At 55.5% G+C, this 24167-nt stretch overlaps 1 protein-coding gene across 2 annotated transcripts; it reads right to left on the minus strand.

Annotated features, from left to right (window-relative positions):
• Window positions 1-870: 870 nt before the first annotated feature.
• On the minus strand, window positions 871-23891 carry LOC142074663 (one cut domain family member 2-like). 2 transcript variants are annotated; one of them, XM_075135435.1, is made up of 3 exons: window positions 23677-23834; window positions 22730-23616; window positions 871-3899 (listed from the first exon to the last, which is right to left on the minus strand). In XM_075135435.1, exons 1-3 carry the CDS (start codon window positions 23832-23834, stop codon window positions 3613-3615), a joined length of 1332 nt encoding a protein of 443 aa, XP_074991536.1. In that variant the 3' UTR covers window positions 871-3612. The 2 variants fall into 2 exon arrangements, with proteins under 2 accessions (XP_074991536.1, XP_074991535.1); XM_075135434.1 differs by having other exon boundaries at window positions 22730-23891.
• Window positions 23892-24167: the final 276 nt, after the last annotated feature.

Raw genomic sequence — 24167 nt, forward strand, 5'->3', positions numbered from 1 at the left:
CTCACGCGTTTTGCTAAACAAATGGTGCAGCGCGGGCAGTAGTAGGCTCAGTACTACTCAGTCCCTGTAATTACATTCTTCCCAGTGTGAGATTGCAGATCAACATTTGAAAGATCGAGGCAAGAACTTAAGCCATAATATTGCATAACAAGAACTTCCACAATTTGGACAAAATTAATGATTTCATTGAATATACATATTTTTGCAATTCAGTAGTTGATCTGGACTTACTTCGTTACGGCTATTGGGATGAACCCCGAACAGAAACCAAAAGCCCAGGTCTGTGCTCGCAGGCTTCACGAGAAGCCCAGGGCAGGCTCCTCGCTGCCCCCAGGGACAGGCGGTACGCGGGAGGCAAAACCGCCAGTCTGTGGATGCCCCCATCGCGAAGCGTCCCACCTGCCCATCTCTGCGGTGGGACGCCGACTGCCAAGCGCACGCCTTCGAGGACGGCGGGCACTTCTCTGCCTCGCGGCGGCAGCGGGGGGGGAGGCAAGGGGCGGCAGGCTGGGTTTCGCTGGTGGTGCGCCATCTCCTCCAGCGGGTGCAAGGGCACTATGGCATGGAGCATGAGAAAAGCGACGAAACCCAGCATCGCCTGACACTGCTGCAGGTTGCGGGAGGACACTTGCAGAATGAGACTTTTCCCGTGAGGGCAATGCCACGTTCAAAATGCACATGAGAGGCTGGTTTGAGTGGACCCTCTTGGATGGGAATGAAGGTGAAACTTCAACATGACCAAACCACCTCAGCTGGGCCCTGCTCTACAGCGTGCTGGCTCAGAACTTCTCACTCAAATACCCAGAGGCGTCGGTACGCGTCAGCCCAGACCTGAACCATTTTTTGGCAGCTTTATTTCATGTCTGACTACGAGGCTTCTTTGGATCATTTTCAAATCGTGCACGATCTGTCTGGAAATCTATGTTGACGGATGGTTTGATTCCCAGAGCTGGTATGTGCTGTCAGTTTAGCTGTGAGGATCCTGAGTTTACTTTTCAGAAACCTTTCCTGTCCTGAGCAGACAAGGCTTTTTGGTTTTCTTTCTTTTTTTAAGTGTAAGCATTGGAAAATGACTGCAGCAGTTTTGCAAAGCAGTTAAGAAGCAGCCCTCATTTAAAGGTAGAGATGGAGCAAAATGGTACCACTGCGCTCCAGCTCTGCAGATAATTTGGACCTAGGTCTGTGTGATGATTTGGATCATCATGACTCTGATCAACCAACATAATATGTCTAATATGTCAAAACAAACTACTGAACTGCCACATGAACTGCTGAAACCTCAATTCCGGTTCAGATCGGGATCTGATCTCGGTGAGCCAGGCTGTGGCAGTGCTTAGCACTTACAATGACATAAATCAGTACATATATATTGCAAGTTTTATCCCTGGGGAAGAGAAAGAAGGGTGTAGGTTGCTCGACCGATTTCACATACAGAAGGATGGCTGTTCAAAGCTCTAGACATACAGGAGACCAACTCTACCTGACAAAAAAAGTCATACCCAACCGACACGTGGCTTTTTCCCACGTGGCTCTGGAGAGAGGAGACATACCAGCGTAGTATCCCAACATCTTGTACTTGAAGTCCATGCAGCTCTTGGAGAGATCCCGTGTGGGGCAGCAACAGGAAAAACATAAATAAACCCACCTTGGTTGCTCAAAGAAACAGAAGTGATTACCTGTACAGAGATCAATGGTGCTATATGCATTTAGTCGTGCAAGAGGAGACAATGAGCTGAAACAAAAGTAGTGAGAATCCTCATCTTTGGTATTGTAGCTGTTGAGGTTTTGGTTGCTCTGTTCCTTGTTCTTTTGAAAAAACTGCATAGGCACAAATTAAAGACAATCTTCAACTTTAAGATGACTGAGTTGTCAAATGAAGCAGCAATCGTACTGGCTTTGCTTTGTTCTCGTTCTCGTCAACCCTTTCTTTGAGATCTGCTTCCTAAAATGTCCAAGATGTCTGTCAAAACACAGTGTGTTACTCGTTTGCTTCCTGACGTGCTTCCTTGTTTTTTTTATTTTTATTTTATCTTTAAATGGAACAGTTTGTTGCAGAAGAAGTAGGTGCAGAAAACGTTTCTTTGGTTTCGATTAAGTAGTACATAAAAAAAGTCTCAAGTGTCTCTAAAGAACCACGACCGCGCTTGGCTTGCCGCCGGGGCCTGGGCCGGCGCTCCAGGGGGGGCCGTTCACTGGGAAGTGCGCGCATCGAGCGGCCGCGGCCGTTTCGGCGGCGCGGGTCAGGGCTGCGAGCCGCAGGCGGGGCCGCGGCGTCGGTGCGGCTGCGGGCGCGGCGGCTGCGGCCGGGGCTCTGCTGACATCGGCTGCCAGCGCTGCCTGCCCGCTCCGCTGCACGGCAGCCGCCGGAGGTGGAGAGAGGGCTTGGAGTTTGTGAGGCTTCCCCATCGCCAAACAGCCACCGCACCAGCGATGACGGAGGGAAAATGGCAAGTTATAAACATCTTTGGCTTGCAGTAATCCTGTCTCTTTGGTGTGCTGTGTTCCCGCCAGCTTGGGTAACTGGTGGATAGAAGGAACTTAGGGATGCCATAGATCGAGATGGCGTATTGAAGCCATATGCGGCACATCTAAAACGGTCAGTGGCATCTGAAGGGCTTGTTTCTGGTTTTTTCCTGCTTGAAAGTACCATAAAATACCGAAAAAATGAACAAACATACATTGAACGCTAAATATGTTTCAGTAACAAGGACGTTGTCGAGGAGAAACTAGATTCCTGGTAACTATTAATGACCTAAAAAAATCTAGATCTTTCAAAACGTTGTGTTTGCTCCACGTACTGTAGCAGTTAAATTGACCTCCTGAGTGTGCATCTGCATTAGGTACAAACACAGAACTTGTGACAAACTGCAAACTGTGCTTGAGGCTCGTGTGGTCACAGAGGTGTTCCCTACCGACTTTGGAAGTCAGACTGCATCTCGAAACGATCGCTGCAGTGAGTCCAGGGTCGTACCTATTTCTATAGCTACTGGCTTTGTGCTTGATACTTTGAGCTCAAGTGAACTGAATTTTTCTGATCCAAGATCAAGCTATACTCGCTGATCAAATTAACAAACTAAAAAAAAAGCAAACAAAAACTTAATTTTGATCTTTTTTTCCCTAAAACACTTAACAAAACCATGCCTGAGTTTTAAAAACAGGTTCTCGGATTCTTTAGCGTCTACGTGTCAGACTTTGTGCTCCGTTCCCGCGTGGCTGCGCCACGGCGGCGAGCTTTGGTGCAGGGCGGTGTGGCCAGCACCGGCGCCCTGCCGGCAAACGCTGGGCACGGGCAGGCTGCCCAGGCTCGCAGCGGCACCCCCGCCGGCCGGGGCTCTTTGGGGCTCAGGAGAAACTTGCCTCACGAACGACTCCCCGACGTTTCAGACCTGCTTCGCCTGTCCTGAGCATAGTATTGTATAGAAAGAGGTTAATTTTTAACTTGCGCCTGCTAAGACTGACTAAAAGCCGTAAGAAGTGTCCTCTGTTACAGCTGGGCTGGGGTTCGTTTCCAGGAGGATTGTGCTTTAAGTCACCAGTGAAGGGCCCCGCTGCGAAGCCGCTCTCTCCGCCCCGCCGCGCCGTGCCGCGCTGCGCCGCGCCGGCCGCTCCCCCTCACGCTTTGGTACAGGTGCTGGGGGCCGAGGAGGAGCCCCCGGAGCTCAGGTCGTCCTGCCACTTCTCCAGGCTGCGCCGGCGGGCGTTCATGAAGAAGTTGCTGACGGTGGTGAGCTCCAGGCCCAGCTGCTGGGAGATGGTGATCTGCATTTCTTTGGAGGGGCGCTTGTTCTCCTTGAAGATGGCGAAAAGCGTTCTGCGCTGGAGGTCCGTGAAAACCAGGCGAGATTTCTTCTGGGAGTTGTTCCGCTCTTTGTTCGGCTCTTGCTCTTTGCGTTTGCAGGCTGGGGAAGGGGTGGGCAGAGACAGAGAGAAAGCGAGCGTCAGGACGCGCGTGGCTGCCCGCAGACCCGCCGGGCACGGAGACGGGCACGCGGCGGGCGCGAGCTGTCACCCTCCTGCAGGATCCGCAGAGCCAGCGGCAGCGGCGCACAGCTGCCGGCTGAGCCAGCACCGCGCCGGCACGCCGGACCCCAGGGCTCGTGGAGGAATCCCAGGGGGGCTACGCTGGTGTTTGCGCTCGCGTCCCAAAGACCTGCATTTTCAGATATTATTTTGGACGGGCCCCCAATTGTTAGGCGTTCGGGCACTGAATTCCTAGGCAATCAGAGGCTCCCCTCGACCATCCCCAGACAGAGCCCTCGAATTCACTTCCCATTTCTGGACAGTGCACAACTTTGAGATTTTCCTCACTTTTTGTAAAGCCGCCATCTGAGAAATGCATTGCTCTTCTGTTACAGCAGCATTAGAATTAACAATTTAGCTTATCTGATGTCAGTCTAGGAAAGAAAATACAAAGCACATCCTTTTTTTCCCCTCAAAAGCTAAGACAAAGATTAATTCTTTGCAGAAACTTCTCCTGTGCTGTAGCATGTAACAACTGCAGATTACTATTTTTTAACAAAACTGTGCGGACCGCTATTCCATAATGTAAACTCCACCCCCTGGGTAACGTACAGGACAGAGGAAATACAACTGCAAATTGTTGTCATGCATTTAGAATAAATCTATCCATACTTTGGGACAGATCGCCTTTTCTCTGATCTGCCATTCCAAACACATACTTAAAACAATCACCGCGGGCACAATGGTGAAGGCAGGAACGCCCCTTTGTTAGCACAGGGGAAAGGACAGCTGAGCAAGCAGAAACTGCCCCCCACCCCCCGCGCTCCCTACACGATTTGCAACACACAAACACCCTCCGTTGGGGCTGTGGTGTGTTTCTGGGCATCGGTCGAAATCCGCAGCGCGCTGGGCTGCCTGCCTGTCTGCCAGCGAATGCACGTAACTCCTGCCAGGCATTCCCCCGGAACCGGTGCCGAGGCACCCTTCTGCACCCACTTCCCCACTCACTCCCACCCAGCGGCGGGGCGGGCTGGCGAGGCGGCCCCGGCCGGCAGGAGGGATGCTCGCAGCACCTGCGCCAACGGATCCTCTCCCAGAAGATGTCCGCAGGACGGAGAGGTGCTGGCGATACGCCCGCGGACACAGAGGGACGGGTAAAAGCCCACGGCGGGGGAGGACCCATGGTCTCACTCCGCTCCCAGCTTTGCTCTGTCTGACCCAGGACAGGCTGCTCCGCTGCCCACGTTCATCTTCTCCGTCCCCAAAAGGAGGTCTGGTTCTACCTCCCCAACAGCCAGGTCTAACAGTTGTACAGGAGTTTTGTTACTTTAAACGCCCCAAAGCAAACCCCGGTCAAAGCTCCCGTGGCAGCAACTTCGTGTGACCACCACTGGGGAAAAATCATGTTTGATGGCACAAACTGCCACCGTCCAGCTGACCTTCTGTTTGCTTGTTTTCTCCCGAAAGAGACCTCTGTGGCCACTTTTTAACCATTTACTGATTTATTTGTGGTTTCTATCCACTGCTGTCTGAAAAAGCTGCCAAAACTTCAGACATCTGTTGCGAGATAAACTCATAACTTCTGCTGTGAGGCCGTTTGCTTACGGCCTCGCGCAGCAATAACCAGACCACCCAGTGCGTCTCAAATTCTACAGCTCTCTGTAGGTTTGCACTTACATGTGGTCTCTCACAGACTACAATGTTGAAAAGCTATGAAAAAACGGAAAGAAGTGAAATCACATCTTTCTGAGATGCCACGGCAGCAGTACCTGCTGCTTAGGCAACATCCCTCGTCAGCAATTAGCTCTCCACGCATCCCTAGATCACGTGGACGTCCAGGCAGTCCCAAGCAGCCTTTGCTCCAAAGTCACCTGATGCACATGGTTTAAGGCCAACCAAAGCTTCTTCCTCCCGCCTGCAGCCTCCCCCGGGCACCTCACCCCCCCGCACAGCCACCGGCTGCAGCACAGCCACGCTTGCCAGCAGCTCCATCCTCTTCATCACTTCACAGCGGGTTGGTAAACTGCAATGACTGCATTTTCCATAAGCAAACTCGGAAGCATCGCTGAAACCAGCCATGGCATTTCACGGCACGACGCGCTCACCCTGCGTGATGCTCTTCACAAGCTGGTCCAGAAGTGAGGTAACGCTTCCCAACGGAAACCATCTATGAACGTGCAGCTTTGCTGAAACACACTGGCTGATGTTTTCTCCCCATGTCTGCTGGCAGCGGCTACCAGAGCCTGTCTCCGAGGAGGTGACAACACTCGGGCTTGCACAGCGGCGGGTCAGGCGCTGGCTCCTCTTGGTCCTTCTCCCCCTCTCCCCTGGGGTTTGTGCCCCCGCGTGACTCCCAGCGGTGTCACCACCCCGGGGCTCGGTGCCTCTTCTCCCGCCGCCCCACGCAGAGACCGCCGGGGCTCAGCCGCGGCCGCAGCCCACCACCCGCCGCGGGATGCCTCTCCAGCCATGGACAGCAAGGCTGTGCCAGGGGAGATCTCCGGGCATAAAGCCAGATGAGCTGTCTAGGAGCCCGCGCCCTATATATTTGAGTTTATCTGCATTTGGGTTTACAGCACGCATTTTGAAGCTCCTTCCAGGAGGACAAAATAGTCTAAAATACCCTGGATTGCAAATCTCTTTTAAAACAATGTCTTTCATCTGAGAAGAAATCTGCCCTTCCTCCTCAGGTCGTCCTAATCGCCTTAAAGCCTGACCCTCTGCTCCCCTGGGCCGGAGGTTCAGCAAGGCCAGCCTCCCCGCTCCCCAGCTCGCTCCAGCCCGGGGAGCCGGCGGCTGGGTGGGAAGGGCTGAAAGCCACAGGGCAGCTCAGAGCCCTCGGGCAAGCCAGCAGTGCTCTGCGGGGGTCAGCGGCGTCCCTCTCTCCGGGGCATCTCCCAAGGGCAAGGGCGAAGCCAGCCAGAGATGCCCGCCGGAGCTCAGGTCAGGCGGGGCAGCAGCGCCTGACCATCGCTGTGCCACGCGATGCTAATGGATCCTAAAAAAAATCAGTATTAATAGCGATCTGTATTTATTAGCACAGAGAGAACATCAAGTGCTGAAACCAATACCGCTGCTGTAGCATACCCAGATTTAAAAATAGCCAGATAAGGCTGTCTACACAGGGCAGTAAGATAAAAAAAAAATCTATATGTTGACATGGTTAGGTAATGTGCTGGGAGAAAATAAGTAGAGTGAGTTGATAAGTGGACGGGTTTTTAAGCAGCCTATTAAATAATTCTGCAGGTCTAGAATGTGAAATGAGAACCTGCTCCAAAAAAGTAAAACTCAGCCTGTGGAAATGTCTGTAATTAACCCAAACTCAGGACCGTACCCACCTACCTGTGCCTGAGCATGGCACCACAGGGAGCCTGGCTCAGCCGGGCGCGTAACGGACTTCGCTGATCAGCTTGGTTTTGTGCGTGGGACAGTACTTAACAGGATTTCTGCAGGAAACTGGAATATTTTGTTGGAGTGGCTGATCCTGACTCCCTCTTTTGCATCCGTTCTCAGCTGCCAAATTCCAGTGGCTGCAGCAGAGCTGCCTCTGGGAGGAAGGTCGGGGTCGGACCAGTCGAAATACCCCAAGGGGGCCAAAATGTAAGAGGAGGATGCTCCAGAGAGTTGGGTCCAAACCCAGGCTTACGGGTTATGGGTGAGCGTCCCCGGGAGCACGGCCCCCCCGGCGGCAGCGGCACCAGCACGGGGTTTCTGCTGGGACCCGAGGGAGCGGGGTGGCAGCAAGGACGCTCCTGCCTGGGCACGTCAGGGGCTGCAGGGTGAGCCCCTCACTGCGTCCCGATGGCCGGACTGGGGTCCCCGGAGGTGATTAGCCCAAAGGCATCACACGGGAAGAATTTGGGTTCCCTGACTGCATCTCTAACCTACCAGATAACACACTCCACAGGTAATGTTTACTGCCCGTCTGAGATGAAAAAGCAGATTTTAGGCTGGATTTCTGCATTTGACGCTTTACTTCTTCGCCTTTTGTCTGGAATCCATGCGGCGGTACCCCCAGCACTGGGGACGTGACGACCGCCTGCATCTTTGCTGCAGTTTCTAATAGGTTCCGGGACACTGGGAAGAGTCTAGTGTTTCCTAACATCACTAATTTATGTCCAGAGATAGTCTGCGTTTTACAGTTATTGGTATCTTATAATAAATAATGCAAAGGTATGTGCTTTTCAATGCATTCAGTAAATACTTTCCTTGAACTGTTAAGTTTGCTCTTGAAAAGGCACCATAAAGGCAAATGTTGTTCCTTGACATGCATTTATCAGAAGAGAAAAATGGAGTGAGCACTCTAATAAAATAAAGTTATTAGCCAGGAAACCTGCCTACAGAAAGAGAAACATTTTAATAGTAGAGAGAAGGGAAGCGGCCATCTTGATTCTAAGAACAATTTGATTTATTAACTGCAGTTAATACTGAACATATTCTATGGAAGAAAATAGACAACTGCCAAGAATTGAAAGCCATAACTGTGGGGAAAAAAAACCCCCAAAACTTCCCTTTTCTTCTACGCTGGACTAAAGACACTTTACATAGAAACAATATAGAAAGAGCTCAGAAATAGATTCAGTACTGCCTCGCTTAATGTTGACTGAAGTGGAAAGCCACCGATTTAAAGGGCATTAAGAGCGGTGCAGAGACCCGACACCGCACTGCAGGGCTGTGTCCCCAGGGAGGGACAGTCTGTCTTCAGTGAGCGTGGTTTTGTCCTGCAGCTAAAACTAAGGGAATATTTAAAAAAAGTTGCTTTAAAACAGAATTAGGTAATGCTTAGAAATAAAAAACTAAAATTAAAAAAAGCACCCAGAGTACGTGTGGAGAGGCGGGAGGCGAGGCAGGCGAGGCACCAGGAGATGACGGGAATGAGCCCCAGAATCTCCGCAGTTCTCAGCGCTAATAAAGGTTCCTCTCCACAAAGAAAACAACTATTCAGACGTTCAACTTTAAATATGCAAGACACTCCATTGATTTTTTATTAGCGTGTTTGCAAGCCTGAGGTTAAGGGCGTGCTGAAATATTTTGCTAGATCCCAGAGACGGGGAGAGCAGAGGCAGGCAGTCGGGCAGTCGTCCCTCCTGGCTAACAGATACAGCAGCTCTCAGAAAGTTTCACCCAACCCCACCTTTCTGTGCGAGCGCTTGGCAGTGGGGAAATGTGCCACCCAAGTATCGTGCCCTGTTTCTCAGCCAGGGAAGCAAAATCCAGCCATCGGTCCAGGCTGCCCTGCGCGGCTGCAGCTCCGGGAACTGGGTAAAACCCCACCGCTCCCGGCTCCGCAGAGCCTGGCGAAGGGGCTGTCTCCCCGAATCCCCTGCACCCGTAAGCCAGCTCCCCCGGTCAGTAAGGCTGGCACTCATTTCACCTAACATTAGCCAGGGAAAAGCGGGGCATCCCATGTCCCGGCTTCCCCTGCGGCCAGGGCACACGTGTCGGATGCAGCCGGGATGGTCCCCTCCTGCAGGCAGACGCCTCGCTGCGAGCGGGTGACAGCGGGGAAGGGCACGGCCTCCGCTCCCCTCTGCCACGGACTCCATCGCGTCTTGGGACACACCTCGCTAAAAAATTTGCTCTAAACAGCCCACACTTAATAGCTTTCAATGCAATTCACATGGAAAAAAGAATCACATCATCACACTGCTTTGGAAGAAATCATCACCCCACTGTAACCAGGAGCTGTAGTGACTGATGTGTACTGCACCAATTCCAGCACCTGCAACCCCATCTGCTTGAAAGGGATCCGCAGGAAAGTGGTGATTTTTTAAATTTTATTTCCGCAAGCCCATCTGAGTTTTGGTTTCCTTGTGAACTTCACACACTTCTAATTTAAGCTCAATTTTTTTTGTCACTGAGTATCACTAAATCGAATATTTCTACTAATAGTTCATTTGTCTTATTTTCTGCAACAATAACTCTTATTTTCCATTTTCTTCCTCAGAAGAGAGGAACCTAGCCAGCCCCTGCATTACAAATAGCTATAAATCCCGAAAAATATCTAGAAACATTTCAGTTGATAAGTATTGCCTTATAACTTCCATTTATAAAGAATGAAGCACTGGGAAACGTACTCTTTCATTAGGGGTGAATGCACGGCAACTACCAGCAAAAGGCAGTGGATTCACTAACGCCGCCGTGGGGTTCTCCCCTCCGCCCTTCCACAAGGAGAACGCTCATCCCCCCGGAGCTGTGGTGGTCCCCAGGGCCAGAGCAGCCCTGCCCAGCCCTGCCGGGCTGTGGGTCCCACCGTGCCCCAGCCCTAGCCCAGCTCACTCAGGAGAGCTGCGGCAGCCGGGGCATCCCTGCGGGGCGGGACCCACAGCCCGGGGCAAGTCCTCCACGGAGCTGGTGAAAGCTCGATAGAATGCAACGATTCAGATCAGACGACTTGGCGTTTCCTCATGACAGTTTTTTTACTGAAAGATATCCACCGGGCTCCATCGTTAATGGCTGAAACAACACGCGGCGCAGAGCAATCAATCTGCAGTGCGTAACGCTGGCCTTATGAAACCCAGAAGCAGCGTTGCATATCCCTATAGGCAGCAATAGATCCTATCAGCTGTTTATGCACGCACAGAAAGAGCAGTCCTTTTTATAGAAACTGCTTTTGCCACATGTAGGCCAAAATTGATTGATAGGGCGCTCACCACTGTGACTGGCAGCACTGCAATGGCATCCAGCCAAGCCCCACCCTGCAAACCCCCAGGCACGGGGCAGGGATGCTCCCTGGGGCGAGCTGGGGCCTCTCTCCTCCCTCGGCTCTTCTGCTTCCCCGGGCAGAGACTGGTGCTCCGGCAGGGAGACAGCCGGGGGGACGAGGACGTGAGGGTCACCAGCGTCAGGAGGAGGAGGAGGAGGACAGGGAGGGGTCCCGGGGCTGGGGTGGTGCCTGAGCAGTCCTCAGTGAAGGAGAGGAGCTGCTTGCAGAGCCGGGTGGTCTGGAGGCTGCGTGCCCGTGAATCGCCTCAGCGGGTGCGGCAGAAAGTAAGATCCGCGGAGCCTGGGTGGGTGCGTGGTCACGCGAACGCCGCTGGTGGCTAGTACCTCCGGAGAAAGCCTGTGTCCCACACCTGGGAAAGAGGATGGGGACCGTGCTGCTGGCAGAGGACGGGGCAAACTCCGCCCGTCTGTGTCAGCGCTGCTTGGAGCTGTGCTTGTGGCAAGCGTGCCAACACAGAAACGATGATTGCTCAAGCAAAGGAAAAAGGGTTACTGTGAAATCTTCCACTGGCTAACGCCACCACGGCCGGAGCTGCAGGGAGTCTGGGAAGCCACGTCCCGGAGACGCAGGAGCTGGTCCATAAGGGGGCCCAGGGCAGCGATGCTTACGGGCAGAGGGGCTTTGCCAGCCAGGCTTTAATATCACAAACTGTAGAGACGGGCACAGAGGGACCTGCGGAGACTACAGACCCATCCCATTTCTCTTCCGAGAGCCTGACACCAGCTTCCTTCGGATACTGGAAACGTTAATGAAAGAGCTCGTGATTTCATGTCCTGTGAAGCACAAATACAGTACAAGCCCAGCACTCGAACAAACAAAACCCCAACATAAATCTGACGTCGATCCATCTCCCCCCTCAGGTATCTCTACTTTTAAACCAAAAGAAAAACCAAAATTTCAAACCAGAAATCCTGGAGAACTCTTTAGCAGTCTGAAATTTCTCAGGGCCATACTTCATGGTCTACTTTCACTGAAAAAATCCTCCCTTTGTCTTCACCTCCTCTAAATTTGGTTCCCTGCGGTTTCTCAAGTTAACTAACACCCTCAGAGAATCACTGGTTCTATGATGCTTTTACTCTAACGGCAAAAGTGACTTTGGGACTATGAAACAAATTGCAAATGTTAAGAAGGAGCCAAGTAGAGAACAATATTCCCTTAATCCAGCAGTAAGTCATTTCCCTCTATCGTTCGTAAGGATAAGCCGTGAATATTGATCTCCCGTATGTGGTTTCATGCGGCTGTAGTACAAAGTCAACTAAACCCAGTTATCTGTCTGATGGAACTAAAAAATGTTCCTCAATTTGATTTCGGAGAGAACTCAATGTGAAGGAAATTTAATTATGCTAGTAATACTGAACACAATGAAATGACCATCGAAAGGTTTTCCAAAGGTTTAAAATGTTTTTCTTTCACTATGATTTACTTAAAGCAACCTCTTGTATATCTGTGTTACTACAATCTCTTAAAAACTAGGCCTCAAAAATCAATTTGATTACCTCTCTGAATTAAGTATGCACAAATGAAAGCAATTGAGATCAATACAAATTAGGTTAAGTACTCCACTGTGTACAAAATCATTATGTAACAAGAAACAATTTGAATGAAGATGCAAATAATCACATTGTCGGGGTGAGCAGCCAGTGCGCCTTCACCTGCCCATTTCCATCTGCTGCACACACACAAACCTTCCTGGTTTTTGTAATCCCTATGAATGCCCCCTGACGGCATTTATCTAGAAAAACAAATGAGAAGAGCAGCACAAAGTGTTCTTCCAGAGAAGATCTGGCATTATTGGAGAAGATCTCTTTGCTCACCAAACCAACCCTCTTGTGACGGCAAGATGTTCCCTACACTGCAATTCCTGTTCGGAGATACAGGGATTCCTACAACACTCCGAGAAAGAAGCGCACAGCCTCGCTGTTTCCTGCCAGGAATGGGTTTTCTTGGTACTCAACCTGATTTTTCTCTCTCTATTCTGTCACGGAGGGAACGCCTTCCTCTGTCTAGGTCTTGCATTCTTCAGCTATTTGAGAAAGAAAGATGAATGGGTTTGGGGACTTGGTTCTTTTATATTTCTTTCTGGCATGTAGCAGGTCTCAGGCTATTTGTGTCAAACCTCTTGTAAATCTGCTGGGTGGCTGAAATTGGGCTGTAAATTCTGCGGGGCTGGGGCTGCTTCCTCCCGTGCAATGCTGCAACGCCCATCTCAGCGGGATCTCTGACAAGGGCCTCTAAGTACTATTGTAATATACTTCCATCATTAATACAGAATAATAAATAATAGATGGGATAGGGCCAATTTATTGCACTCTAGGGTGAGAATGAGTGGAGGCTTGGTGAGCATGCAGTACAGTTTCAATGTACTCCTTGTCACTGAGCGGCTGCAAGCTCTACCCATGCACTGAAGCAGTTTCTGCAAGGCACCCTCCCAGTTTCTCTTCTGTGGCCGAGGTAGGGAGCGTCCCCTGACACTCAATATCCAGCCCTCTTTACAAACAAGCTTTTCTGCGAGCTGCAAAAGGAACAGACCCGATTTCTGGCAGATTTCTGTTTCAGAGTGAGCTCATAAGGTCTCCTTTCCAATAGCTGGGGGATGTATAAGCTCTCCCTCCTGCCGGGATCAGCATCCCGCGTGGTGCAAGCTCATGCCGTAGCCTCGTGGCAGGGCAGGCACTAAAGGGATCTTCCTTCTCTCCACAGACTCCTGTTTTCACAACAAGGGGTACAACCGCCCACAGTTACCTGTGAGACCTCTGGTCCCGGGTGCAGTGACACTCCTGGGGTACCCCCCAAGGTACCAATGACGTTGTGCGGAGAGGAGCAGCGGGGCTGCAGGGACAGACGGACACACACCCTGCATAATTGCATCAACCTCATTGAGGTGCCAAAACACACTGGTTCAGAGTCCCAGCTGCTTTCAGAAGCACAAGCTGACAGAAACTGTAGAAGCAGTGGCATTTAAATGCCGTCACCCGACTGTGATGAGCAGTGTCACCCCGTTTGCAGCGCTGATGCCCCGCTCCCCGGCAACACCAGCTCTTGCAGCAGCCAGGCTGCTCAGGTACTCTACCCAGTCACAGCAAAACGTTGGCTCCTTCAAACTGCACTCTGCAAGTCCTTCACTTCTAAGGCCTGGGAGATTTATGTTTCCTCTTGCTCTGGAGATTCTCCCTTTTGAATCCCCAATAGTTTCCAGCTGAATTATAACACTTTTCTGTAACAAGGATTTATATTCCCTTTGTCAGCGCACAGAGCTGAAAACAGACCTTCCCCAGACCGTGTGCTCTGCCTGTTGTAGCAGCATCTGCAAGTGATGCGCCAGCACATCCCCTCAAGTACCAGCATACAGCTGTGACCTTCTCCCCGTGGAGAAAGGGAAGTGCTTCGGGCATCTTTTCCAAGAAAGGACTGGGAATTTGAAGTTGAGGTAGGTGAGCAAGCACTGAATAGGAGTCTGAAATCTTAGAGTGGATTAGAATTTGAAATATCTTGCCTTCTTGTTTTCTGCTGATTACATCTAGCATAGATGTAATCTGTGCTTTCCCACAGCTATGTCGCTTTGACACCCTCCTGCAGTTCCCTCCTGGCACCTTACACTTACAAGTCAGAGCTGCGAGCTGAGTCCCATGGGCCCTACTGCAAGGGAAAGTACGGATCTACTGAGTTCTTGCTGTGTGCCTCCAGAACCAGCAGAAATTCTGACTCATGGGAGAAAGCAGGAAATGATTATTTCCTTTTAATGGCTGTTACTGATAGGTCGCAATTATGAAGAACAGGAGAGGACAGGAGCAAAGCTCTGCCGACTTATCTGGGAAAGCCAGACCTGTGTTGCTCTCCTGGCTCTCCGAGCTCTCCTCGCACTTCAGACAATGACTGCTGAATACAGAACGCAAGAGCAGGCCTGGGAGGAGGGATGGTCTTTGCCGTAAAGTCAGATTCCCGTTTCCTTCTTCCCAGGGGCTTACTTCACAGTAAGCTTCAGCAGGAGAGGTAAGTGTCCTTCCTCCCCAAGCACCAAGGAGGTAGCGTGTGGAGGTGAGGAAGGGAGTGAGCTCCCTCCAGGCAGGGGGGCCGTGGGTCTCCCACCTCCGCAGCGAACGTGCCACCGCGCAGCTGGTGGATGGGAGATGGGATGGCTCTTCAGCAGGCTGCGTGGGTGACAGCAGCTGCATCAAGTAGTGCTCCTATCACCCCAGTGGTACGAGCTAGCTGACACCGAGCGTGGCTCCGGCGTCGGGTCTGCGCGGCCATGCCCCACAGGACACCTCTTCCGCGGTGCACGGTCAAGGCTGGATGTGAGAGGAGAGCCAAGATGCTGCACCCTGGCAGGATCTGGGCATGATGGAGGAGAAATTTGGCACTAAAGATGCCAGAAGGACAGGGGAAAAGCTTTGGGAGCTTATACCTAATCTGTGTGAGCCTCTTCACGTCAGGAGCCTGTGGTCGGGGCTGACACGGTGCCGTGGTGCCACTGGTCCTTACCAGCAATAGCTGGAGGAAAGATGCTTGTGCCGTGACATTGGCTGCCGAGGAAAGCAGCGGTGTCCTCACCTGATATGGGAACAAGTGGGCATGATAAGCACAGAGAAGGAAAACAGAGAAGGTGTGTGGGAAGCTCTCCGAGGAAGACTTCCTCATGCTCTTCCTTTATCTTCTTCAGCTGTGCGCTGCTTGCCAAAGCTTAATGCCTCGGCGCAGGCCCCCGTTCTTAAATGCCCATTATGACAAGATGAGATCTGCTGGAAAATCACCACTACTCATAAATATGTTCCCTGCTTACTTAGAGATATTTTGGTCTCGGAGACAATTTGCGTTTTGGGAAACTGCCAGCCTCTATCGCTTGTCTAATAATTCCTTTGTGCAGCATTTACCAGTGGTTTGAGTCCCCTTTTTTCACAACGGAGTAGTTTGATTTTATAGCTCAAAAACCCCAAACAACCCCAAAACACTGCAATTTCTTTTTTGATTGCATTTCTATCTGCCATCAGTGAATTGTCTGGTTGATCTTATCACTGAACCCGTTTGAGATTAGTCTATTTTGTATGATTTCTGCATACAAAAATCCTCTATAAATCAGAGAGCCTTTTATGCAAAAGTCTGCAAGATTGATAGAGCTGGATACAAAATCTTTTACCTTGGAAAAAGAGATGTATTATCTGTCCCATTGGACATAATGCTTTCTCTGCATATTCATCTCCAAAGTATGATGGGGCTTTTTCCAGAGAAGACAAGAGACAAGATAGTAGTCTTAAATACAAACAGATTGCTATCAGAAGAAAGGGAGTCATTTTTTTGCTGTGTCTAGCGGGGATAAGATGAGAAGCAAAGGATTTAAAAGACAAAAAGGGAGATTAAGGCTAGTCATTAAGGATTTTTTTGTACCTGAAAGCCCTGGAAGAGCTTGCCTAGGTAGCCGGAGAAATCCCCATCACTGGAGATTCTTGAAAAACGGGGCAGACTGTCAGGACAAGTGATGTCTCAAGTCCTTTTCAGCCCTGCTTTCCCTGTTAGATTAATTCTTGGTACACCTGCAGAGCCCCGTTTCCACTCTGAAGGCAGCCACAGGGGAGCTCCTCTGATGCGAGGAGTCTGCTGCGTTTAGTGCTTGGAGACTCAGAATAGATGTGTTGGGTTACTGGCAAGAAGCTTGTCATCGCTGAGTAATGTCTAATTGGAAGGGACGAAAAAGCCACTTGCAACTGGTGGATGGCAGGAACATCTAGGACAAGATTTTGAGACTAATACAAGGGAGAAGCGCTAAGGATGAGCAACCGGGGCCACAGTGCAGAAAAAAGAAGCACAAAGTTTGAGTCAGAACGCCTCTATAAAGAGCGAGGGAAGAAACAGCATCAGTTACTGGAAAATAATCCTTTTGGCAAAAATGTTCTCTCCTTTATGTGTTCCTCGCCACAAATAACTTCTGTCAGTTTTCAAATGCAGAGGAATATTTGAGTTTGGGATATTTCAGTTCAAATGGTGATGGCCAAGAGATACCAGGAAAAAATGAGATGCTGGGAAAAAATCTAATAAGGAAATAGTGAAGAACAGATTGGAAAAGCTCAGAATGAGTAACACATGCTGATAGCCTAATTGTTTCTTAAAAAAAGTAGAGGGGAAAAAAAGATAGAAATGCATTTAATGACAAATGTGGTCAGACTTATCTTTATCAACCAGTCAAGAAACTGATAAAAAGTGGTTGCTTAACAAAAATGGTATTCAAATTTCTGCAGGGCAGAAATGTCTTCAGAAATAATGTGGAACAAAAAGATAGGGCAGGATATTATTTCAGAAAGTTGGTACATGAGAAATATAATTTATCACCCAGCACCACAATTTACCGCATGGATTGTTCAAACATAACCACTAATCTATATCTGAAGAGAGTACTAATATTTCAAGCCACTAAGCACCTTTCAAAGAATCTTTATGTACCTGTATATTTAGTTCAACACTAAGAAATAGTTTTATATATAGATAACACGCTTGATACAGATGTTACTATGCCTTAATTTTTAGCTGTACCTCCAGACCACAAAATAGAAAGAAGCATTAGGTGGAACACAAAGAGGCAGAGGACGGTTGGACAACAACAGCCCACCTGTACACAACCCACCCCTCGCAACCAGCGAGAGCACAGGGGCTCTCCCGGGCGCTGGAGGGTTGCAGGGTGCAGGAGGGTCAGCAGCCCTGGCCCCTCGCTCCTCCATTATGGCCTCCCACGGGGAGGGAGGGACACAGCCGTTGCCTGCCCAGGGGTGCCTTGCCTCTCTCCCACTCCCCTCTCTCCCCCTTTGCCTGTCCCCTCCTAGGTCTCCTGCTCGCCTCCATCCCTCTCCTGTTCCCCTCCATCGCTACGCTCCCCTCCATCCCTGCCGCTCCCCTCCATCCCCTCCGCTCCCCTCCATCCCTCCCCTGTTCCCCTCCATCCCTACGCTCCCCTCCATCCCTGCCGCTCCCCTCCATCCCCTCTGTTCCCCTCCATCCCTCTCCTGTTCCCCTCCATCGCTACGCTCCCCTCCATCCCTGCCGCTCCCCTCCATCCTCCCCTGTTCCCCTCCATCCCTACGCTCCCCTCCATCCCTCCCGCTCCCCTCCATCCCCTCCGTTCCCCTCCATCCCTCCCCTGTTCCCCTCCATCCCCCTCCATCCCCCCTCCCCTCCGCCCCCGCCGCTGTCCCTGGTGCTGACGGGTCGCGCGCGCCGCCGCTCCCGCCCCGCAGCCGGGGTCTGCCCGCTGCTCCGCCCGCCCGGGCATCGCTCCCCGCCCTTCCCGCGTGGATCGCCCCGCACCTCCCGCAGGGAGGCCGGAGCCGGCCCGCTCCCGCGCGCACAGAAGCTCGCCGAGGCTCTCTGCGTGGGGAGACCCGCCCTGCACCCACAGCAGGCAGAGGTCACGAGGGGAAAGCAGAGCGGTCCCTGCGCAGGCCACGCACCCTGGACGCGCTGCGGGGACCAGACGCGACGGGGAGGGCGGTGGAGGGCCGGAGTGCCGCCCGGCACCCCCCCACTCGCGGAGCCAAGGCAGACGCGGCCGGGGCTCTCACGCGGGGAGCCGTGACGGAGCCTGGAGCACAGCTCCCGCGAAACCGAGTCCTCCGAGCCCGCGGGTGGGCACATCCCCGGGGGGCCGGGGATGCCGCAGGGCGCTGAGCGGGGAGAGACCCGCGGGGAGGGAGACCGAGACCCCCGGCAGCTGCGGGGCGGACACAGCCGCCCCCTCGAAGCGCGCCGCCATCACGGGGATACATAAATACGGTGGGGTTTGCAGAAATGAATCATTGAGGGTGTTTTGGTACAAAAATGTTTAATCATCAATAACGTGATTCAGCAGTCGGGAAATGTCAACAAGGAGTGCGAGCGTTTTGCTGACGGGCCCGGAAAGGCCGCGAAGGCGGCTGGAGGGCCCGGGCTGGCCCGGCCTTGCTCACGGACAGCGGGGCGGGGGGCACCGCCCTGCTCGAGGCAGCGGCGATTTCGGTGGGGTGACACGGAGGGGGCTCGGGGAGCGCTGCGCTCTGCCCCAGGAGCTGGCCACCTCGCAGCCCAAGGCCGAGCTCCGCGGGTCGGGGGCACCAGCGCAACGACCACGCGCTCAGAAACACGCTTTCTGCACCCGGGGGTCTTCACCCGGCGTCCCAGGACCCGCTGGAGCCCGGGGGCTTGCAGGGGAGTACGGCACGGAGCTATTTTAATTGCATTCTTCCTGTGTTTGCCTAGCAGGGATTTGGTGATAACGCCCCGAGGCTCAGCGCTTCGCAGGCGAGCCGGGCACCAGGACGTGGCCCCGTGTCCAATTAACCTGCACGGCGGTTGAACCCTGCCTCTGAACTCACCGCGGAGATAAATACACTGACTCACCTGGAGATCATTAATATTTTTCACCCCGGCAGAAATTTAGGGATTGCCCGGCGGGGCCGGAGCCAGGCAAGGCTTCACCGAGACGCTCCCGCGGCCGCCCGGGAGGCGAGGGTCCTGCCCGGAGCCCCCGAGTCCTCGCTGCTCTGGGGCCGCCCGGGAGGGAGCAGGAGAGGGGACGCCAGCCCGCTCTGGGGACGAGGTCCCGGGGTGATGCCGCCGTCGGGGCAGACCGAGAACCCGGGGAGCGGCGGGGATTCTCGCGTTTCGTTTTGCTTTGCGGGAGAAGCGTTGGTCCCAAGCCCAGGGTAGCTCCCCAGAAGCCCCGTCCCGGCTCCGGCTGCCCCGGGGGGAGCCCGATGTCCCCGGGAGGGCACTCGCCGCTTCCCCGGGCGCAACCGCAGCAACATTCGCAGGGTCACGCCAAAAGGATGTTTTACTCTCGGATCTCCAAAGCAAACTGCCTGTTGACGTCGTGAGCTGCCCACGCCTCTGCCCGGCTGCCGGTTCTGCCCGCAGGCAGTCCTCCCCGCCCGCACCGCTCCGAGCAGCGCGGTGCCGGCGGAGCTTCCAGCGCGGAAACGACTGAGCACCATCCGCCGGCTTAGGAGTCCTTTAAAGACTCCCAAGAAGAGATAATAAGCACAGAAATAATAAGAAATAATAGAATAGAATGGAATGGAATGGAATACAATACAGTATCACAGAATATTATTATATATCTTCTATAATAATAAGAAATAATAAGCACAGCCCACTGCTACGGCTCCCAGGGGGAGAGGGGGGAATTTCCCTCAAATTTCCCGTTTGGGAAAACTTACAGGAGCACGGGGCAAATTAGCCGGTTTCAGAAATCTGAAATACTTTCGGCTTATTCCCCTTTGCTCAGAGGGATTTAAGCAGGCGAGTAAAGGGGAAGAAGGAAGCACCGAGGCAATGAGGCTGCATATTCACACGTGGTAATAATAAAAAAAATAATCGATTTCCCGAAGGGGACGGTAATTTGCAAAGGTCTTTCCCACTCCGGCTCCCACTCCACGGGGAATCCGTGCTCACTCGGCCACCGAGCTCTCTCCAAACTTTACTCCTGGATGCAAAGGCATCACTGCGATGAAATCAGGGGGAACTGGGAAAGTGGAGATCCAGAATTATATATGCATATCTCCGTTGTATGGCAGAAAATCAGAAATCGCATCTACGCAGCATAGCTGTCGCCCGGCGGGTGCGTAGATGCGATTTCTGATTTTCTGCCCTATATGTACGCCTCCGTGGGGAACCCCCCACCCGGGACCGGTGCTGGGAAGGAAAAGCACCGGCAGCATTACTGGAAATGAGCCGGCTCAGGTTCCAGATCAATGAAAACTGGGTCCACGCGTTTATGCTCCTGTTGCCAGCATTAATGCTCTTTTAATCTTCTAAACATTATCTGCATCGATTTCCCTCTAGATACGCGGTTGTTTGAGAAGGCGACATCACCGCGTGCTCCGGCAAAAAAGAACCCAAACCCTTTCTGTTCCTCTGATGCTCCCGTTGCAGACAAACCTCGGGACCTTCATTTGTTTGGTGATACAGAAGAACTGGATACGCAGGGGGTGTTGGAAAGGACGGGAGGAGTTTTCTAGTCGCCGTTAGAGCCGAGAAGGAGATCAGCATCCCTGCCCCGAGTGCTCCTTCCCCCGACCCGGCCAAGCCGGGCTCTGAAACGGGCTGCAGGAGCCGGGCAAGCCCCGCAGCACGACCACGGCGGCCCCGCAAGTCTCCTTCACCTTGAGAAAGCCCTAGCATCCTCCGAGAGGCTTTGGGAGGCCCCAGGCCGCTGGCTGTTTAACCCACAGCAGCTTCGGTTGGGGGCCGGGCAGGGATTACGGCCATCAATAATTCATGCTCCTCGTCCCCCTGCTCTGCCGCATCCCACCCCCCGCATGCAGGGACCCTCTGCGCCCACCTCCCTGCCAGGGGGGAGAGCATCCCACCGCCTCCGAACAGGAGAGGGAGAACGAGCGGCCCGGGGTCCCGCACACACTTGTTGTGGCAGAGGCAATCCCGTGGCAGAAGGCGAGGTCTCGGCGCGGGTGGGATGCGGGTCTGCAGGCAGCCCCGCCGCAGGCAGCCTCCCGGCCGGCCCGAAGAGCTGAGCTGCCGCAGGGCGCAGGGGGGCCGGGGCTCGCCCCCTCTCCCCAAACCGCATTGTTCCCCCTGTCTCCGCCGGAGACAAAGGAGGGGCGAGCGCCCGCCGGGGCCTCCCGAGCCCCCGTCCTCACCCGCAAAGCCGCGCCGAGCTCTGCTCCCGTTATTTTGCAGGCTGTAGGATGTGCGGAACTACCGCGGCACCAGCGCGGCAGGAACGACACGGTACCACGGCGGAGAGCGGGGAAGAGCCGCCGGGAGGGTCCAGCTCAGGCAGAGACCCCCGCCTGTCCCTCAGCAGAGCGGGCTCCGGGGCGAGGGGCAGCCTTCGGGAAAGCCCGCTTGTACCTGCGCCCCGCTAATCAATAACGCGCGAGGATTAATCTGTCCAGATTGGAATCAATCGAAATAAAGGAATGACAGACTTGTCGGAACAACCCCCCCGCAGGTTTCTAAACTGCGCTCGTGGACATTTCGCTGCCACAGCAGAGGGCCAAACCGGACACAGGCACGCACCACCGCGCCTGCCGTCTGTGTGTCTGTCCACGCGTGTCTGTCCGTGTCACAGCCCGCCCGTTTACCATACATCCTTATCCACCAGATGAGCAATTTCTACGGAGGGGAAGACAGACGCGTGACAAGTTCTGCTCCACAGCAGGCGCCGGGTGGCCCTGCCCGCAGTCCCGCGTTACTGGACAGAGCAGCGAGCGGCGGCGAACGCGCCTCTGCCGACACCGCTCTGCCCTCGGGCAGCCACGGCGGGGCCGGGCGGCTGCGGATGCGCGCCCCGGCGCTGCCGCGTCCCCCGCCGCATGGGAAGAGATTTCGCCGGGCCTTCCCCGCTCTCCCCCCGAGCCCCCCCAGCGCGGTGCGGGGCGGTGCGGGCGCTGCCGGGGGCCGCTGCCGGCCGCCCCGCTGCCCCCCGCCCCCGCGCCCGCAGAACAATGGGGGCTGCGGCGCCCCGTGACCGCGCCAGGGGGCGCCCGCGCACCCTCCGCGGGACAATGCGGCCGGGCCGCGGGGCTGCGCGGGGCTGCGCGGGGCTGCGCGGGGATGCCCGCCCCCCCAGCCGCTCCGCCCGGCCCCGCCTGCTCCGGGGACACGGTCCCCCCGCCCGGGAGCGGTCAGTCTCTCCCGGTGCGCCCGGGAGCGGCATGAGGGATGCTCGCTGAGAGCGCGGAGCGGGGCGGGAGGCGCGCGGGGCGCCCTTCAGCACCCGGCCGGGGAGAGCTGTCCCGGGGCGCAGCGGCCGCGGGGGGACTCCAGGCCGGCTCCGGCGAGCGCCCCTCCGCCAGCCCGGAGTCCTGCCGAGCCCCGCCGGCTCCGGGCCGGGCTGCGCAGGTGCCGGCGCTGGGGGAGGCGGGGGACAGGCCGGCCCCGAGCCCTCGTCCCCGCGTCCGGCCGCTGAGAGCGGGCGAGGCGGAGCGCGGAAAGGGGAGGCCGCCGAGCCGGGCCGGTACCGGCGGGAAGCGCCCTGCGGAGCCGGCCGGGGCGGCGCTCGGGTCCCGCCCCGCGCCCCGCTCCCCGCCGGCCTCCCGCGTGGCGCCGGCCCGCACCTACCTGCCAGCCGCAGGGCCGACATCCTCTGGAACTCCGGCTCCTGCAGCCACTTCCACATCCTCCGGAAGGTCTCCCGGCCGGACTTGAGTTTACTCCAAGGCTTAGGGTTCCGCAGCAAGTCCGAGAGGGTCCCCTGAGAGCGGCACAGCACCCGCTGGGCGAAGATGGCCTGCGGGATGCTGTAGCGCTTCAGCTCCGCCGTGATCCTTTGTGCCACTTCTTTGGTGTTGATCTCCTCCAGCTGCCCCGAGCTGCTCACCTGCGAGCCGGAGGAGGAGGAGGGCGGCCGCTCCCGGCCGGCAGGCAGCGCGGGCCCGTGGGGCGGCGGGTGGCCCGGGTGCGCGGGGTGGTGCATGCCGTTCAGGTGGGGCATCATGGCGGGGGGCGTCCCCAGCCCCCGGGAGAGGTGCTGGTCCCCCCGCGCCAGCATGGCCGCGTGGGCGTCGAAGTTGGGGCTGAGCATCTTCTCGTGGCCGGGCGGCCCGTAGCCGTGGAGGCCCTGCTGGGCGTTGTGGAGGGGGCCCAGCCCGTTGCCCAGCGGCGAGAGGCTCTGCCCCATGCCGGGCATCTCCTTGTAGGGCCCGTAGAGGTTGTTGACGGCGGGCAGCCCGCGCTCGTCCCGCATGAGGGCGAAGCTGCCGCTGACATTGCCCGAGAGGCGCTGGTGGTGGTGGTGGTGGTGGGCGTGCGGGTGGGCGTGCGGGTGGTGGAACTTGTCGGAGACGGTGGAGATGGGCGGCAGGGGCTGGAGTGGCGTCAGGGTGGTGTAGGTGCTGCTCATACCCATGCCGGGCGGCGAGGACTCGCAGGGCATGCTCATGGCGTGGTGCAGCGGGATGGAGAGCTCGGGGCGGTACTCGGCGGCGCCGTCCAGCAGCGAGGCCATGCTGGACACCATGGCCGGCCGGGCGGCGGCGGGGGCCAGCTCCTGGTGCGGCGGCGGCGGCGGCGGCGGCGGCGGCGGCGGCGGCGGCGGGGGGGGCACCCGGAGCGGCCCGGCGCTGCGGCCGCCGTGGTGGGGGCTGGGGCTGCCCATCAGCTCCGACTCATGGCCGGCCGCCCCGTGCAGGCTGCCCAGCGGCTCCATCGCCATCTCGGGGTTCATGGCGCAGGCACCCGGCTCCCTGGCGAGGCATCGACGGGCGCTGCGGCCGCTCCTCATTCACTCATGGGGGCGGCGGCAGCGCGCCGCGGCCCGAGGCCGCCCGCTCCGCCGGCCCCGCGGGCAGCGGGCAGCGGGCAGCGGCCGCTCAGCCGGGCCCGCGCCGGCCCCGCGCCATGTCCTCGCCTCGCCGCCGCCGCCGCCGTCTGCGGGCGGCGGGAGCTGTCCAGGGCGCGCTGCGCGCACAGCCTGGCCGCGCCCGCTGGGCCGGGCCTGCGCGACTGACAGGCGGCGCGGCCGCGCGGGCCCCGGCGCGGGGCGGGGCGGGGCGGGTCC

Source organism: Calonectris borealis, chromosome W (genome assembly GCF_964195595.1).
Source record: "Calonectris borealis chromosome W, bCalBor7.hap1.2, whole genome shotgun sequence".
Taxonomy (NCBI): Eukaryota; Metazoa; Chordata; class Aves; order Procellariiformes; family Procellariidae; genus Calonectris; species Calonectris borealis.

Coding starts and splice junctions, on each gene's coding strand:
- LOC142074663 (XM_075135434.1), bottom strand. CDS start 23,891: ATGAGGAGCGGCCGCAGCGCCCGTCGATGCCTCGCCAGGGAGCCGGGT. Junction 3,900..22,729: donor GTCGGCCCTGCGGCTGGCAG/GTAGGTGCGGGC, acceptor CCCCTTCCCCAG/CCTGCAAACGCAAAGAGCAA.